Source organism: Physeter macrocephalus, unplaced genomic scaffold (assembly GCF_002837175.3).
Source record: "Physeter macrocephalus isolate SW-GA unplaced genomic scaffold, ASM283717v5 random_252, whole genome shotgun sequence".
Taxonomy (NCBI): domain Eukaryota; kingdom Metazoa; phylum Chordata; class Mammalia; order Artiodactyla; family Physeteridae; genus Physeter; species Physeter macrocephalus.
The window spans coordinates 63,698-81,208 of record NW_021145538.1 but is presented as its reverse complement, the minus strand read 5'-3'; the positions used below and the strand labels follow the sequence as shown (position 1 = coordinate 81,208).

General features: G+C 47.2%; 1 protein-coding gene and 1 long non-coding RNA gene across 3 annotated transcripts; one reads left to right on the top strand and one right to left on the bottom strand.

Moving 5' to 3' along the window:
• Nucleotides 1-1,962: 1,962 nt before the first annotated feature.
• Nucleotides 1,963-5,025, top strand: LOC129391857 (uncharacterized). Its single transcript, XR_008616629.1, has 2 exons — nt 1,963-2,145; nt 3,115-5,025. It is a non-coding gene; the product is annotated as an uncharacterized lncRNA (long non-coding RNA).
• A 636-nt stretch (nt 5,026-5,661) lies between these two features.
• Nucleotides 5,662-15,301, bottom strand: RPUSD3 (RNA pseudouridine synthase D3). Of its 2 annotated transcripts, none has more exons than XM_028484842.2 (9): nt 15,102-15,301; nt 11,878-12,017; nt 10,958-11,002; nt 10,725-10,824; nt 9,766-9,873; nt 9,606-9,690; nt 9,262-9,385; nt 7,030-7,169; nt 5,662-6,263 (listed from the first exon to the last, which is right to left on the bottom strand). In XM_028484842.2, exons 1-9 carry the CDS (start codon nt 15,284-15,286, stop codon nt 6,072-6,074), a joined length of 1,119 nt encoding a protein of 372 aa, XP_028340643.1. In that variant the 5' UTR covers nt 15,287-15,301; the 3' UTR covers nt 5,662-6,071. The 2 variants fall into 2 exon arrangements, with proteins under 2 accessions (XP_028340643.1, XP_007113792.1); XM_007113730.4 differs by lacking the exon at nt 15,102-15,301 and adding an exon at nt 12,328-12,481.
• Nucleotides 15,302-17,511: the final 2,210 nt, after the last annotated feature.

Below are 17,511 nucleotides of genomic sequence, written 5' to 3'. Positions count from 1 at the left end.
TTCTCAAGATTTCTTTGACTATTCGGGGTCTTATGTGGTTCCATACATATTTAGGGATTGATTTTTCTATTTTTGTGAAAAATATCGTTGGAATTTTGATAGGGATTGCATTGAATCTATAGATTCCTTTGGGTGGTATAGACATTTTAATAATATTAATTCTTCCAATTCATGAGTACAGAATATCTTTCCATTCATTTGTGTCATCTTCAATTTCTTTCTTCAGTGTCTTACAGTTTTCAGTGTACAGGTCTTTCACCTCCTTGGTTAAATTTATTCCTAGGTATTTTATTCTCTTTGATGTTCTTTAATCTCTTATAATCTAGAACAGCCCCACTGCTTTTTTTTCCCCATATTTCGATCTTTTGAAGGCACCAGGCTGGTTGTTTTACGGAACTGTCCCACATTCTGGATTTATCTGATTGTTTCCTCATGGTGGTATTTAACTTGTTCATCTGTTATCTGAGTGTCCTATAAAGTAGAAGTTAGGTCACATAGCTTGATGAAGTTCAGATTACACATTTTTGGCAAGTATACTTGAGAGGTGATGCTGGGTACCTCATACAGCATCACAAGGCACACATTGTCGGGTATCTCATGATTAGTGATGCTAAGTCTGACCATGGCTTTAAGGTCTTGGCTACCAGATCTCTCCATTGTAAGCTGCATCCTCCCCTTTGCAATGATCAGTTTCTTTGTAGGGTGATTCTTTGGCAGTGTGCAGATGACACATTTTCCTGTCATCCTTTTCACCTACTTGTTTTGATATCTAGTTTTGATTCTTACCTATTGTATTAGAGTTGCAAAATGGTAAATTGCTAATTCTATCATTCCTTCTACATTTATCAGCTGAGATTTCTCCATAAAGTTGAACTTTGCCTTATCAACTGGGCTTTCCTTGAGCTCTGATATCTGTATTTTTTTTTAATTGAAGTATAGTTGATTTACAATGTTGTGTTAACTTCTGCTGTACAGCAAAGTGATTCAGTTATACATATACATACATTCTTTTTCATATTCTTTTCCTTTATGGTTTATTCCAGGATATTGAATATAGTTCCCTGTGCTATACAGTAGGACCTTGATATCTGTATTTTTAAGAAGCTCCAAGTGACTGTTTAGATAGATTCTAATCAGGATCCTTTGATGACGCAGAAAACACCTCAAACTAGCTCCAGATTAAAAGGAGGGTTCCTAGGAACTTTCCTGGCAGTCCAGCAGTTAAGACTTCGTGCTTCCATGGCAAGGAGCTTGGGTTTGCTCCCTGGTCGGGGAACTAAGATCCTGCATGCTGTGTGGTGTGGCCAAAAAATAATAATAATAATAAATAATAAATAAAAGGAGATTCCTGGCAAGACACAGGGGGCTCTCCTGTGTCCAGCTGCAGGAAGTACAGCTTGGCTTAATGGGAATTGAAAGTGGTACAGGAGCTCCTTTCTTGGACTGTTTTCTCTGCCTCCGTCTGCATATTTGCTACTTCATGCTCTCCACAGAATGCCTTCTTTGAGGCTCTGCTTCCCCGTGTCTTGGGTTCAGACAAGGATTTAGGCAGGCTCCAGGCCTCTTATCTGTCTGGGTGTCATAACTCATATGCTCTCAGCAGAGAATCTCGCTCATCTCAGAAAGCTGTCCATCCACAGCGGCCTGTGGAGGAGAATGCACATTCCAGCAGCGGCTGGGCAGTTTAGGAGAGCAAGGGGTTGGAGGGGTGCAGGTGGGGGCATGGCTAAGACTTCCCCACTCCTCTGGGTTACTCATCTCAGGGGCTTTGTGACCCTCTGGGTACTGATTCAGGCCTCCAGGCCCGGACCCCTTAAGAGACAGAGATGGGCTTTGCATTTGTCAGCCCAGAAGTGTCTCCTGACCAGGTGCCCCAGAAGTTAATTCCATCTACCTGTGCTCCGAGTCCTTCCAGGCCTAGGATTCCAGCAGCACTGTCTGAGCAGGCCTTGTCCCCTCTTCTTCCCCACAGCCTGCCGTGGAGGTGCCCCAGTATGTGGGTATCCGGCTTCTAGTAGAGGGCTCCACCATCAAGAAGCCCCTGGCGATGTGTCACCGGCAAATAGAAGTCCGCCCAGCCCTCCCTCACCTGCTGACCCAGCGAGGCTCTGGGGAAGGCAAGGACTCGGGAACCCTTACCCACAGGTCAGCTTCTAGGAAAGTGGCTGGGGCCAGGAGCCTGGGGCACACTGAGAAGCCAGACTCCACTGCCACCACCTCGGCCCCTGGAAAGGGGAAGAAAGGGGAAGAAAGGCAAGGCGAAAAGTGACACAGCCCTGGTCCGCCCCAGTCTCCAGAAGTGGGACCCCCCCCAGCATGAGGATGGGCTGCATTTTCACCATGACCTTTGCTAGTGGGGACGGGCATCCCCACCCCTTGAACAGATTGCCATTGAGTCTGAAGAACCCCCAGGCCCTGGGTAAGACCATTCCCCCAAAACACCCCAGGGTCTCAAGGCACTATCTTCCTGCTCTCCAAGCCCCTCCTAACCACCTGGATTTGTCCCCACCCAAGAGCCACCGGTAGTAAGTAAAAGCCACCACTTACAAAGTATTTTTAAAAAACACACAACCAAATGAGTATCGTCCCCTCCAAAGCAGTCACTCAGCCAGGCAGTTGTGCTCATTTCAAAGATGCCAGGACTCAGTCCCAGGTTGATCTCTCTCCAGAGCCCAAGCTTTTCCTGCCGCAGTATTCTGTCTTTGCCTCCGTGCAAAGCCACCTTGTGGAAAGGAACTAATATGTGCACAGCACTTAACCGTTTACACTGTGTTGATACCTGACCAGCTCCTTTAGTCCTCACAGCCTAGCGAGGTAGGTGCTATTATCCCCATTTTCCAGCTGAGGTATCAGGAAGTTGAAGGGAGTTGCCCAAGGCTGCACAGCTCAGAAGGGGCAGAGCTGGGATGCAGACCCAGGTCTGTTGGACTCCAAACGCTGTGTTCTTCCCACGGCCTCTGGAGAAGGAACCGGGTGGGCTCCATCTGCCCTCACACACCCCAGCCGTCAGCTCCCCCTGCTTCCCAGCCCTCCTTGCACACCTGGAGGCGCGGCTGGTCAGCCTGGGGCTCCCCAGGCCCTCACAGCCCATCACCACTTCCCCACCCTCCACAGCACGGCCCGGCTGCCTTCTCCCCGTGTGCTCCGACCCCAGGGGCGGGGCCTCAGACGGCAGCACAGCAGGCTGGTGGGCTCTGAGGCCCTGTCGACCCCAGGCAAGGCCTTGATGACTCTACCTACTGCCAAGGTTTTGATTTCCCTCCCACCTAACCCTGAGCTCAAGCTGGCACCCAACGCCCTGAAACCAAGAAAGGTGGGCCTCGAACGGTGACCCATACCCTGGTGGGCAGTGCTGAGAACTGGGGTCAGGGCTGGAAGGGCACAGGTAGAGGGTAACTCCCAGGATGGCCTGAGCCCCAGGGGAAGGGCTTGTATCCCTCAGAACCCCCTTCCTGAACAGATTCCTGATCATCTCTCCCCTTCTCTCCTCCTTTCACACCGAGGCTCTTGCTCCTCAGCGCTTTCATGGTCCCCCACTTGGAAGTAACTTGTGGTCTCAACCCTTTGAAGTCGGAAATCTTCCTAGCACCCATAGGAAGATGAAGGCCAAAGGCAAGTTCAAGGCCAGACTCTGCGACAAACCCAAGGCTGAGACATGCCTCATGACGACACGGAGCCTTCCGGGACCCCTGCCCCTTATCAGTGCACACCAGGGTCTGGGGGGCATGAGGGACGTGTGGCTACAGAAGTCCTTGCTTCAATTGTCACTGCCCTTATCCTGGACGCAGTGCCAAGTAAAAAAGCAAATGAAGTATTTGAGGCTTGGCTCCTTTTCTGTTAGAGGGTGAAGGGAGATTCGGGTGCGGCTCTGTACCCCAAGGTACAGAACAAGAGCTAGAGGCCATCAGCAACTCCTCCACAAAGCAAGGCCCAGAATTCCCACCCAGTGACAGACATGAGGCATCCTGTCCAGGGACTCCCCAGGCATCTCTGATCTCGGGGTGGGAGGATAAGTGTCATGTTACAGATGACGAAACGGAGTCTGAACGAGGAGACATGGTTTGCCCAAGATCCTGTGGCAGTGAACAGAAGGCTGGGACACATTACCACGACTGCTGAGCCCTGCAGGTCTCCCCAGTCCCCAAGCCCAGAGGAGGAGCTGGGCTGGCAGCAAAATGACATCTAATGGGCACAAGATTTACAGCAGGAGACACAGCAGAAGAGTAGACCCAGCCCTTCTCCAGATGAAGTGGGTCTCTCCCTTCCTCTGCAAGGGGCCAAGTTCACCTAAAAAGGAAATATTCAATAAGCCACACCCATCTGAAAAAGTTTGGTATTTCTTAATTGTAATGGGTTGAACATTGGTATGTCTTCCCTTGGAAGACATGAATATGTCCTGTGAATATGACTTTATTTGGAAAAAAGGGTCTTTGTAGATGTAAGTATGTTAAAGATTTTGAGATGAGATCATCCTGGATTATCCAGATGGGGCCTAAATCCAATGACAAGTGTCCTTACAAGAGACAAGAGAAGACAAACGAGGAGAAGGCCATGTGGAGACAGAGGCAGAGACTGGTGTGATGCAGCCACAAGCCAGGAAGAGGCAAGGACGGATTCTCACCTAGAACCTTCAAGGAGAGCACAGCCCTGCTGACACCTTGATTTTGGACTTCTGGCCTCCAGAACTGGGAGAGAATCCATTTCTGTTGTTTTAGGCCACGCAGGTTGTGGTAATTTGTTGCAGCAGCAGCCCTAGGAAACTCACACACTAGTCAAATGAAGATACATATATTCTGTATATTTATGAACCCATTCTTGTGCAGCTGAACCAGGAGATGCGTACAGCAGGCTCACAGCAGCACTGTGGTAACAGCTGACGACCTAAGTGTCCATTAACAGTCAGATGGATAGACTGCAAGCTCTGACGTTCCAACTCCACGCCGCACAACGGATGCATTTCACAGGATAGAGCAAGAACAAGTCACAAAAGGATATATGCAGCACAATTCCATTCCAACAGAAACTTCAGAAACAGGGCAAAATGAAATATATTGTTTAGGGATGCATGTATATGTGGTAAAACTCTAAAAAACAAACAAAGAATTCTCCCAAGTCTGGGCAGTGGTTTCCAACCTTGACTGAACAACAGTACCCATTCCAGAGCTTTTAAAAAAGATCTGATGCCACGTCTCCGTCCCAGACTGGTGAAACCAGCATCTTTGGGGTGCAGTCATGGGAGGCATGGGTGTTTTTTTTAAGCTTTCTGAGTGGGCAGGGTAGGGGGTTCTCATGTCGGGCCAGGGTTGAGAGCTGCTGTTGTCTAGGATAGGAGAAGGGATGCTTCTGTTTTGTGCCTAGTGGTGGTTATGTGGGTGTTATCTTAGAGTTATTCTTTAAATCAGAGATGTTTTATGCACTCTGTACGTTTCATATATTTCACAGTTTTTTAAAGTGAAAGATCTAACATCTTAAATGAGTAGTCAAATACATAGAGACAGACGACAGAACGGTGGCAACTGGGGGCTGGGAGGGGTGGGGGAGGGGGAGTTGTTGTTTAATGGGGACAGAGTTTCAGTTTGGGAAGATCAGAAAGTTCTGGAGATGGATGGTGGTGATGGCTGTGTGAATGTACTTAATGCCACTGAACTGTAAACTTAAAAATGGTTAAGATGGTAAATTTTATTAGGTGTATTTTACCACAATTTTTTTAAAAACCTAACATTTTCTCTCAGCTAGAAATGGGCCAGAAACAGCCAAATATAAAGACCACATACTGAACTCAGCAGAAACCACGGTCCATGATAAACATTTTCTTTCTCAGCAAATCCTGAAAACGATACTATGAGGGTAGGTACTTTTATTATCTCAGGTCCAGAGAGATGAAGTCATTTGCCCAACACCACACAGCAAGTGGCCTTAGGATGTGATCTTAAGTTTGTCCAGCTACAGAGGATCTTACTCTGTGGCCTTCTGCGTGGTGAGCACTGACCTCACTCTCCTCGGGCCTGACTGCAGCCCATCCGCCCTCCAACCCCCACTGCTTTCCAGCAGGAACAGAAGGCCCAGAAGGACTATTGGTAGTGGAGCCCCAGGCAATGCAGGGTCCTGGAGAAATAAGAGGGCAAAGGTGCCAGAAGCTTGATGGGTGGGTCCCTGGGCCTGGCACCTGGGAGGTAGAGACAATGCAGGTGGAGGTGCAGGGGCAGCTGCGCAGCCTGGGAGGGGGTCAGGTGGAGGCGGCTGAGGAGGGCTTCATCCAGGACCTGGGGTGGGGGAGACATGTCAGCATTCAGCCAGGTGAGCTCTCAGCAAAATGGGAGTGAGGCAAGTACTTCCTCCTCCCTCTGCGTCCGTGTTCTGCATGCCTCTCTACACGTACACACGTACACACTCACACACACACACTACGGCAGAGACCAGCTAGGGGGTCACCGAATCAGTTTCCTGGGCATTCAGAGAAACTACATTCCCCAGCCCCTCCTGCAGGTTGGTGAGGCCGTGTGATTGAGCCCCACTGAACGCCACAGGAGTGTGAGCATGTATCCCGCTTCCAGATCTGGCCCGAGAAAACCTCCCCCATGAACCTGCCCTGTCTCCTCCTCCGCTGGCTGGATAGCAACAGCCTGGGTCCCTGAGTGACCCATGCTTGGAGCAAGCCCATCTCTACCCTAGCGCCATTAATTGGACTTAACACAGAAGGAAGTTATTGTGTTAAGGCTCTGGTACTTGAGGTTATTCTGTTAGAGCAGACAGAGTTACCCAAACAGACACACAACCTCTTTTACCCCTTATACCAAAAAGAATGGCAGACTTAGAAGGGCCTTTAGAAATCAGCCAGTTCGACTTCCTTATTGAACAGATGGGCAGAAAGAGACCCAAGAGAGGGGGTTTCACTTGCTCAGGGCCACAGAGCAAGACAGGGCTACAGGGAGCTATGGAAGCCCAAGCTGCATAGCTAATGTCCGGAGATGCTCTCCACCCCCACCCCCAGCCCACCCCAAAAGGCAGCCGGCAGGTGGGCTTGGGTACCTGTCTTTGGGGCCTGGTGCTCTCAGCAGGCAGCAGAAAGCGCTGGCCCAGAACAGTGGCCACACGGGCAGAGTACGTGTGGTCCCCGAGCAGAGGGCAGAGCTGTAGTGCCATGTGCGCCTGTAGCTGGCTGGGAAACGCTAGAAGACAAGAGAGACAGGCCAGATGGCAGGCAGTGGCTCTTTCTGTCCACCCGGTATTGCCCCTCCCCTTTCCTCTGGGGAGATGCCACCCCCATTCACAGATGGTGTGGTTTCAGAGAGGTGAATGCTACCACCCCTGCCAGTGGAGAGGGGCGCATGACCAGGTCGGGACAGTCAGAGCTGTCAATCCACGGGCCCTGCGGGATTCATCCACGAAGAGGTGCAACCCTGAATTTACTGTGAAGCTACTGGGAATGAAGAACGCTCTTTCCCGATGGGGTGTGAGCCTGGGGCTGCTGGAGCGCCTGCCATCTCTGCCCCCACGGGGAGAGCCTGCGGGAGGAAGAAGCCAGCGGGCAGGAGGCGAAAAGAAAGTGAGAAACAGCTTCCTGATGTCCTCCGAGCCTCCGGATGCAGCCAGGCCTGAACTTTGAGTTACCTGAGCCAATAACTTCCCCTTTAAGATTACACCAACTTGAACTGGTTTTGGGGAGACTTAAATGGTACGAAATTGTTCACGTAAGTGAACTTATTAATCCTCCTGACAACCCTATAAGGTGGGTTCTATCATCATTCCCACCTTATAGACAGGAAAACCGAAGCTCAAAAAGAAGTGACTGGCCCACCGTAAGCTGGGATTCAAACCCAGGAGCTGTCCTCTGCTTTCACGTCTGGCAATATGCTGGACTGGATAATCTAAAAATCCACTTCTTATAAACCACTTAGAAACAGTGGAAAACTTTAACGATCATCCTTCTAAATACACAGCTGGGCAGAGAGGAAAGTAAGGTGCCCCAGACGAAGATACAAAAGGAAAACATCCAGAGCACGGGGAAGCCAACATTTCACCTCTTCTAGGGTACTGCCAATCTTGGGATGCAGGGGGCTTGGGTTTAAGTAGCTACAAGGGGCCAGGGGTGAGGTCTTGGTGCCCAAATGAAATCAGAGAGGGTACATCTTCATTGACAGGATGGACCAGGAGAAAAAGCCAGCCACCAAGGAAGGGAGACGAGAACCTTAGGTCTGGATGAGGGGAAGAAAAAAGAATTCACAACCGTGAGCTGCTCTCACACAGGTTTGCGGCTCTAATACCACTTGCATGAACTGTGAACTTCCAACTGAGACATTAATATTTAGGTCCTGAAGCAGTGACATGGGGCACTCAGCAGAAGCAAAGGCAGAACCTCTCCTGAAGTCACCACCTCCAATGAGGCAATAAAGGATTTCCACTGATAAAGGCCCAGCTTAACCTGAATTCACAATCCTGAATCACAGAACAAGAAGGAAACAATCCACCAAGGGGAGAGAGTGTGCAGGAAACACAACAGAATTAGACCCTCAGAATCTCAGACAATGGAATTATAGAAACACGACATAAATATGTTTTAAGTGACTAAAGACAAAAAAGAACAAGTAATATGAGAAAAAAACAGATACCTTATTTTTTAGAAGGCCATTTGTATTTGTAAAAGAACCAACTAAAAAAAAAAAGAACCAACTAGAACTTCTAGAAGTGAAAAATACAATCAATGGGTAGGTTAAACTGGCAGGTTAGATCCAGCGGAAGAGAAAATTACTCAACTGGAAGGTAGATCTAAAGATTACCCAGAAAGCAGCGGAGATAAAGACATGAAAAATGTGAAAGAAAAGTTGAGACATAGCGGTAGAATGAGAAAGTCAGACGTCTATCAGGCATTCAAAAGGAAGGATGCAAGAGGCACATTTGAAAAGGGAACTTTCCAGGATGGATGAAACGGATTAATCTTCAGACTCAGGAAACACAGTGGATCCCAAGCAAGATAAATAAAACTAAACCCACACACCTGGATTCACCATAGTGAAACTACAGAACATCAAAGGTAGAGAGAAGACGTTGAGGTCAATAACTAAGAGAAATAACAGGTGAGCTGCAGAGGGGTGACCATCAGACTGACAGAAGCACTGCCCCTCCAGGTGGAGCTGGTCACATACAGCCTTACAGTCCATCAGATGCTCCCCAGGCTGCCACTAAAACTACCACCCTCCTTCCACCTCCTGCCTCCTCCGGCCAAATACCGTTTGTCAAGTCTGGCTGGGGCTCCAGACCCACCTGTCACTGGCTGCAGCTGGACCAGGGCACAGCCAGAGCCCATGGCCACCACACGGAAGTAGCTGAGGGTCCTCTTGACACCTTCCAAGATGTCCTTTCGGGATGGGGACTTCACTGGAACTACCTGTGGTGGCAGCCCCCGAGAATGAACAAGCTTCACACACACCTAGGAACTACCCGCAGACTCTCCTTGCTCCCAGCAGACCCAGGACAGGGCCACAGTACAGGCAGTCGTCACTCGCCCGTATTAGGGGTCTGGAGGGCCAGTCACCCCATGTCTATACCCTGTAGGGGTAATATGTCTGGAAGGACCCCTCCTCTTCCCCACCTAGACCCTGACTCACAAGATTGACCCCATCAATGTGTTCCAGTTTCAGAGCTGCTTGGATCTTCCCCTCAGAAGTAGCTGGGATCCCATCAGTGACAGCACTGAGAAAGAGGCAAGAGGAAGTCAGGCAGTGGCTTGCTGGGACCTCCCCATTGCCCTGGGAGCCTCCCTCTCACCAGTAGGTGCCTGTGGGTCTCCTGGCTCTCTGTGAGTGAGTGAAGAACTTCTGGAGGCGGCTTGCTGTCTGGGGACAACTGGAGAGGAGTACAAGCCCAGAGGTTTCCCTGGAGGAAGGAGACAAATCACAAAAGTTAAAATCCCCTGGGCTCACCCAAACAAAAAGGAGACCCCAGACTTTCCTGGCATTCCAGTGGTTAAGACTGTGCTTCCAATGCTGGGGGTGCGGGTTCAATACCTGGTTGGGGAACTAAGATCCTGTATGCCGCTTGGCACAGCCAAAAAAAAAACAAAAGAGACCCCTAGAAAGGAACACCTGACCTGACCTGCTTAAGACCAAACTGTAACATCAGGACTATAACCCAGACCTCCTCCTGAGAAACAAGTAAGTCTTCCCCGTGTTTGATAATAAGAGTACATAGCTTAAATGTGTTCCTCATTTTGCTGTGGCTCCCAGGGAGCTCAGAGCCAAACATCATAACAATTACCACCAACTGTTGAGTGTCTACCATGTGCTAGGCACTGTACTAGGAATTTTATATATATTAGCTATTAAATAATTAAATTCCCCACAAACAAGCCCATGAGTTTGTGGAACTGCAGAAACATTTCATCTCAAGCACCGTCTCTAATAGATGGCAATTAGAGGAAAGAACATCACAGATCAATTGACAATACCTGCCATGAATATGGAATTAGAGAAGTGACTGCACACTGAGCATAGATATTATTAGCTCTATTTTATGATTAAAGAAGCTGAGGCTCAGTGATAGCTAAGATCACAGTTTATGCATAAGGATTTGAACCCAGATCTATCCACTTCCTCCTTTTCCTTGTATCCTACCTCTGTGATCCCAAACCAGCCCGTGGAAAATGTCTCAGTTTATTCCCAAGTAGTTATGCCCCCACCCCAGGTGGATGCCTGTCCTTCTACCTTCCCCTCACCCCCACCACTTACTTCCCAGATGCTCGGACAACCTGGAGCTCCCGCTCCCCAAGCCCCAGGGACTGGCTCAGCTCCGGGAGCACTGAGAGCAACGTCAGCTCTCCTGGTTTTCCTGGGGAAAAAAAAAGGAAGAGTACAAGTTGCTCCCAGAGGCAACTTTATCCCACCTTTCCTTTCTCTTCACTATTTCGTCCCCTCAGAGACATCAAAACCCCTTTCATTGCATCTCCTTCCCCTGCCCATACCTGTCACTGGCAGGCCCTGTGGCTTGTTCAATGTCACCAGAGGTCCTGAAACGTATAATACATAAACATCATCAACAGCAAATGCAGTTTACAAAGCACTTTCTCAATTCGTATTATCGTGTGGTCCCAGTACAACTCTCGTACATGAGTTATCATCCTGAACTTTCTGAACCTTGCATATGCTAAGCTGGCTGCCTGCCACGTCAGGGCTTTTGCACTTGCCGTTTCCCCTCTCTCAGATTTTCACGTGGTTGCTTCCTTCATATCATCGTGGCTCAAATGTCACCATCACAAAGAGGGCCGAGTCTCCAATCTAATGTCTGCTCCCTTCCTGCAGTTCCTCATCATCGCTGTTTTATTCATAGCACTGATCACTAGTAAGTACCTTTTTCATTTATTTTCTGGTTAATCAATTTCTCCCGCTGAAATGTTGGCTCCCTGAAGGCAGAAACCGTATTTATTTTGTTCAGCACTGTATAGCCATGTCTAGAACAGTGCCTGGAACATAGCCTATGCTCAATAAATAGCTGAGAAAATTTAAAAATCACCGGAGACTGAGGCTCAGAGAAACTGTTATTTTCCTAAAGCCACACAGCAAGCTGATTACAGAGCCTAGATATGGCTCCAAAGCCTGTGTTTTGCCCCTCAATAAACACTTATTACAGCAATTTCCTTTACAGAGAGCCTACTAGTGCAAAGCTCTCTAGTTATCTACACTCTCCCACCCCACAGCCCTACCCCCATGATGCTGAGGCACACAGAGATTGTGTGTCTGGTCCCAGCTCCTACGGCTAGTGGGAGGCTGAACCAGGATTTGATCCCACAGGCTTTAGCAGGGCACCCAGCCAGATGCTCAGAAGGCTCAGGTGAAGACTCCTCCCCTTCCGGGTCTCCCTGCAGCTGTCCCTCCCACCCCTCACCTTTCTGATCCACCACAGCTGCCCTCAGCACATCAACCAGCTCCTCCCTACTGAGGTTCTCTGGCCGCAGCAGCCCCGAGAAAGGCCGGTCATCCAGGGGCCCCGACCGCTTGCTGGAGCCTCGACGTTGCTGCTGATGCCTGGAAGAGGTTAGGTAAGCGACAGGGGAATCATTGCCGCCCATTCTTATCTCCACACACCTCTTCCTAAATCCTGCGGCTTCCTACTAATGCTTCAGAAAGCCTGGGTTGAGCTTCCCGAAATGTTAGGTTCGACTGGCCCCACTGTACAGAAGAGAGAGCTGAGGCTCAGAGAGGTCTACTGACCAGTTTAGGGTCACACAGCAGAGCTGGATTAGAACCCATATCTGTCTAACTCCAGATCCCGCACACACCCTCCCCCGGCCCCAACCTCCCTCCTACACAAAGGAGGGCGGGGGTTGCTAATCACCGGGCCTCGGTGCCAAAGCTTGAGGCTGTGGGCGCTGCGCGGACCCCCGGACCCCGCCGCCAGCCACCCCAAACCTGGCCCAAAACACGACAGCCGCCCATCTCCGGAGCGAGGACAGTGCGCGTGTGTCCGGAAGGGCTCCCCGGGGATGCCCCACAGCGTGCTGATTGGTCAGATTGACTGTCAATCGGAATAGCGAGGCTCAGAGCTGTGGGAAGGCGGAGCTTTGCCTTTGCCAGGGAACGAGGTGAAGAAATTCTCGTCTGTGCTTTTGGGGAAAGCGAGGCACGGAGCAGGGGAGGAATTTACTGGGGGTCAGAGGACCTGTCTTAGGACACAGCCAGGTTTTCTGATCATCATTGCAATTCTTAGGAGTCTTCTGACTTCAAAAACAAACCCGCCATTGCGCACAATTTTGTAAGGCAAATTGGAAAAGGAAAAAAAAAAAAAATCCACACTCGTTGGTACAGTGAACTAGCTTTGAAGAACACAGCCTGGTGCAAAATCCAAAAGGAAAAAAAGGCCAGAGGCAGAAAGACGTTCACTGCACCATTATTTATAAAAGCAAAACCAAAACAAATCTCAAAACCGGAAACAAATTGTCCTTTGATTAGATCTATAAGGGAAATAAATCTTATTCATCACCCATTCATCATTTTTTGAATGCTAACTCTACGCAAGGCCTTGGCATCTGTGAACTGCAAACAGATTAACAAGACTCGGCCCCAACCACAAGAAGTTCACCTTTAAGATCACAACATCACAACCCACCTTGGCGAAAAGCTGTGGAGATGCTGAGAGAGAGAAGAGTGAGGAGCCCAGGAGCCCGCTGAAATCTGAGAAACTCCCCAGCAGGGGTTGTGATTGACAGACTGTGAAGAATTCAGAAATTCACAAGGAGGGAAAGGTGTGGGTCGGAGGAGAGGGAGCGGGCAACAGGAAAAAGAAGACGGTAAGTGCAAAAAAAGCAAAAAGCAAAATGGGCTCTATCCTGGAATTACAACTATGGAAAAGTTACATGCAACCTGTGTATTATTTTGTTTACTAAGAGCACTATAACTTTCAATTCATGGTTTGCATTAGTGAAAGACTGCAGATAAACCAACATCTGTCAACAGAGGAATGGCTAAATTAATTGTAGCACATACACCTGCAGCCATTAACTGAAGAATGTGTAGGGGTCTACATTTGGTAATGTGGATCAATCTCCAGAATATATTAAATCGAAAAACAACAAAGTGCAGAACACTGTGACTAGAATATGCATATACGTGCATGCGTGTGATTTACATATATTTATTATATTTATATATTTCTGCATTTCTGAAAGGACATACACAAATGAGATGTTGGTTGCTTCCAGAAAAGGAATCAGAAGTGAGAACGTGAATAATTATTTTAACCCTTTAGAACTGCTTAAATTTTTAACCTCATTGATATATCTCTTCTTCAGACGCACATGGAGCCCTAGTTTAAAAATATAAGCCACTGGGCTTCCCTGGTGGCACAGTGGTTGAGAGTCCGCCTGCCATTGCAGGGGACACGGGTTCGAGCCATGGTCTGGGACGATCCCACATGCCACGGAGCAACTAAGTTGGTGTGCCACAACTACTGAGCCTGTGCTCTAGAGCCCGTGAGCCACAACTACTGAGCCCATGTGCCACAACTGCTGACGCCCACGTGCCTAGAGCCCGTGCTCCACAACGAGAAGCCACTGCAATGAGAAGCCCGTGCAGCTCATCGAAGAGTAGTCCCCATTCTCCACAACTAGAGAAAAGCCCACGCACTGCAACAAAGACCCAATGCAGCCAAAAATAAAAATAAACAAATAAATAAATTTTAAAAAAACAAACAAACAAAATAAAATAAAATAGAGAAAAAATGTTTAAAATAAAAATAAAAATATAAGGCAGACCAAAAAAATAAAAAAGGGACTTCCCTGGTGGTCCAGTGGTTAAGACTCGTGTTTCCACTGCAGGGGGTGTGGGTTCGATCCCTGGTTGGGGAACTAAGATCCCTCATGCTGCATGGCGTGGCCAAAAAAAAAAAACTAAGCCAGATATAAAAGACTCTGATTCATAAAAATTTTTTTAAATAATGAAAATAAGTAGAAATAAAATTTTTAAAAGACTGTGATTTTAGTTACATGACATTTTAGGAAAGTCAGTGGTTGACAAGGGCTGGAGTGGTTGAGGGAATGAGAATCAACTAGAAAGGGGAAGAAGGGAAATTTTTGGTGTACTGGAACTAGTGGTTACATATCTGTATAAATTTGCCAAACCTTATTGAACTATATACCTGAAAAGGGTAGATTTTATTGTATGTAAATTATACCTCAGTAAACTTAATTGTTTTTAATTCAAAGATTTAAATAGTCAATTTAAAAAGATATATATATATATATATTTATTTGGTCATGCTGGGTCTTAGTAGCAGCACGCAGGATCTTTTAGTTGCAGCACGTGGGATCTAGTTCCCTGACCAGGGATCTAACCTGGGCCCCGTGTATTGGGAGCACGGAGTCTTAACCTCTGGACCAACCAGCGAGGTCCCAAAAGTCAATTTTTAAATGTGCACAAATTCGGACAGGACTGGCAAGAAATTTAGCAAGAATGCAAGTAATTTTATCTTGTTTTGGGCTCGGACATTACTGTGCTATGTCCTAAGGCCCGGCGGTACTTTGGAACCCCTCTTCTGAAAGGTGCGTTCATAATTTACAGCTTGAGCAAAGATGGAAAGGCAGAGGCCTAGGGGCAGGACACAGCCTACCTTACCGACAGCAGACTTCTCCTCCACTGGCCACGCTTGGCCCCAGGAAGGGCCATTCCCTCACTTGGACTGGCCCCTGGCCCTGCCAAGGCTTGAGCTCCCTTGCTCTTTGGAATTTTCCCTCCACAAGCCCCAGCCTCAGCAAAGCCTGCCCTTTCCTGTTCACTGCCCACAGCTGGTGCGACTCCATTAATCTCCAAGCTTCCAGAAGAAAAGGAAGAAAGCTAATTATCCCTAGGCTGGGAGGGCTCAGTGCCAAGAGACAGTGATCAGCCACTCGAGACTCACGTGTGAAACTCAGAATATCAGGAGGAAGGCAAGGTGGGACAAATTCCAAGTTTCAGCCACCCCAGCCCGACTCAGTTTATGACTAACTTCACAAGAGGAGCAGGTAGGCCACAGCCTCAGCAAGAGTTGAATGGGAATAGCTTCTGTGCTGATGTAAACATCATGCCTTCATACCAGAAGGCCTACCCCATGGACCCAGGACAACACTGAGCCAGGCCTCCAACCATAGCTGCAAGAGCAGGAAAGCCCAGAATGGAAATGTTCTTTACTAGTTCTGGCAGCTTCTTCCACACATGGCTGCAGGGTATGGGTCAGCTACTAGAAATAACCCTCCAGACTTTAACTTTGGTAACATAGGCCTTTGTCTTAGTATTTAATAAACCCAAGTAGCTGTTATAGTTAGTCAGAAATGACACATATTTGAATCTGAGAGGCACAGGCCAAAGCAGTCTCCTACAAACCTAGCCTTTCATGCTTGTCTTGTTTGAGTTGCTTGATATTGAAAAATGCCAGCTCACACTGATAAACTGATACTTTGTGGCTACCTAAACACTCTTTCGAAATCCTAAGATTAAGAGTTCTGAACACGAAAGGAGGGCTGTCTAGCAAGCTAGGGAAGGCTTCGGAGGAGAGTTGCATTACAGCTTGACTAGTACTTTCCCACCTACACACTTAAAAGTTTGTACTAAAATGTGACGTTGAGAAACTGGAAGAGTGCCTTAATCCCATAATCCCTATTAAAGCCCTTCTTTTTTTTTTTTTTTTTTTAATTGAGGTATAGTTGATTTAGAGTGTGTGTTAGTTTCTGGTGTAGAGCAAAGTGATTCAGTTATACATATATATATATTCTTTTTCAGATTCTTTTCCATTGTAGGTTATTACAAGATATTGAATATAGTTCCCTGTGCTATACAGTAGGACCTTGTTTACCTATTTTATATATAGTAGTGTGTATCTGTTAATCCCAAGCTCCTAATTTGTCCCCCTCTCCCCCTTCCCATTTGGTAACCATAAGTTTGTTTTCTATGTCTGTGGGTCTGTTTCTGTTTTCTAAATAAGCTCATTTATATCATGTTTTTAGATTCCACATAGAAGTGATATCTTATGTTATTTGTCTTTCTCTGACTTGCTTCACTTTTTATGATCATCTCTAGGTCCATCCATGTTGCTGCAAATGGCATTATTTCATTCTTTTTTATGGCTGAGTACTAGTGCATTGTATATATGTACCACATCTTCTTCACCCATTCATCTGCTGATGGACACTTAAGTTGCTTCCATATCTTGGCTATTGTAAGTAGTGCTGCTGTGAGCATTGGGGGGCACGTCTCTTTTTGAATTAGAGTTTTTGTCTTTTCCAGATATATGGCCAGAAGTGGGATTGCTGGATTATATAGCAGCTTTATTTTTAGTTTTTTAAGAACCCCCATACTGTTTTCCATAGTGGCTGCACAATTTCCATTCTCACCAACACTGTAGGAGGGTTCCTTTTTCTCCACACCCTCTCTAGCATTTATTATCTGTAGACTTTTTGATGATGGCCATTCTGACTGGTGTGACGTGATACCTCATTATAGTTTTGATTTGCACTTCTCTAATAATTAGCAATGTTGAGCATCTTTTCATGTGCCTACTGGCCAACTATACGTCTTCTTTGGAGAGATGTCTATCTAGGTCTTCTGCCCATTTTTTGATTGGGTTGTTTGCTTTTTTTGATATTGAGCTATATAAGCTGTTTTTATATTTTGGATATTAAGCCCTTGTCAGTTGCATCTTTTGCAAATAATTTCTCCCACTCTGGAGGTTGTCTTTTCGTTTTGTTTATGGTTTCCTTTGCTGTGCAAAAGCTTTTGAGTTTATTTAGGTCGCATTTGTTTATTTTTGCTTTTATTTCCATTATCCTAGGAGACAGATCCAAAATAGATATTGCTGCAATTTATGTCAAAGAATGTTCTGCCTCTGTTCTCCTCTAGGAGTTTTATAGTATCCAGTCTTACATTTAGGTCTTTAAATCATTTTGAGTTTACGTTTGTATATGGTAGTAGAGAATGTTCTAATTTCATTCTTTTACATGGAGCTGTCCAGTTTTCCCAGCACCACTTATTGAAGAGACTGTCTTTTCTCCAT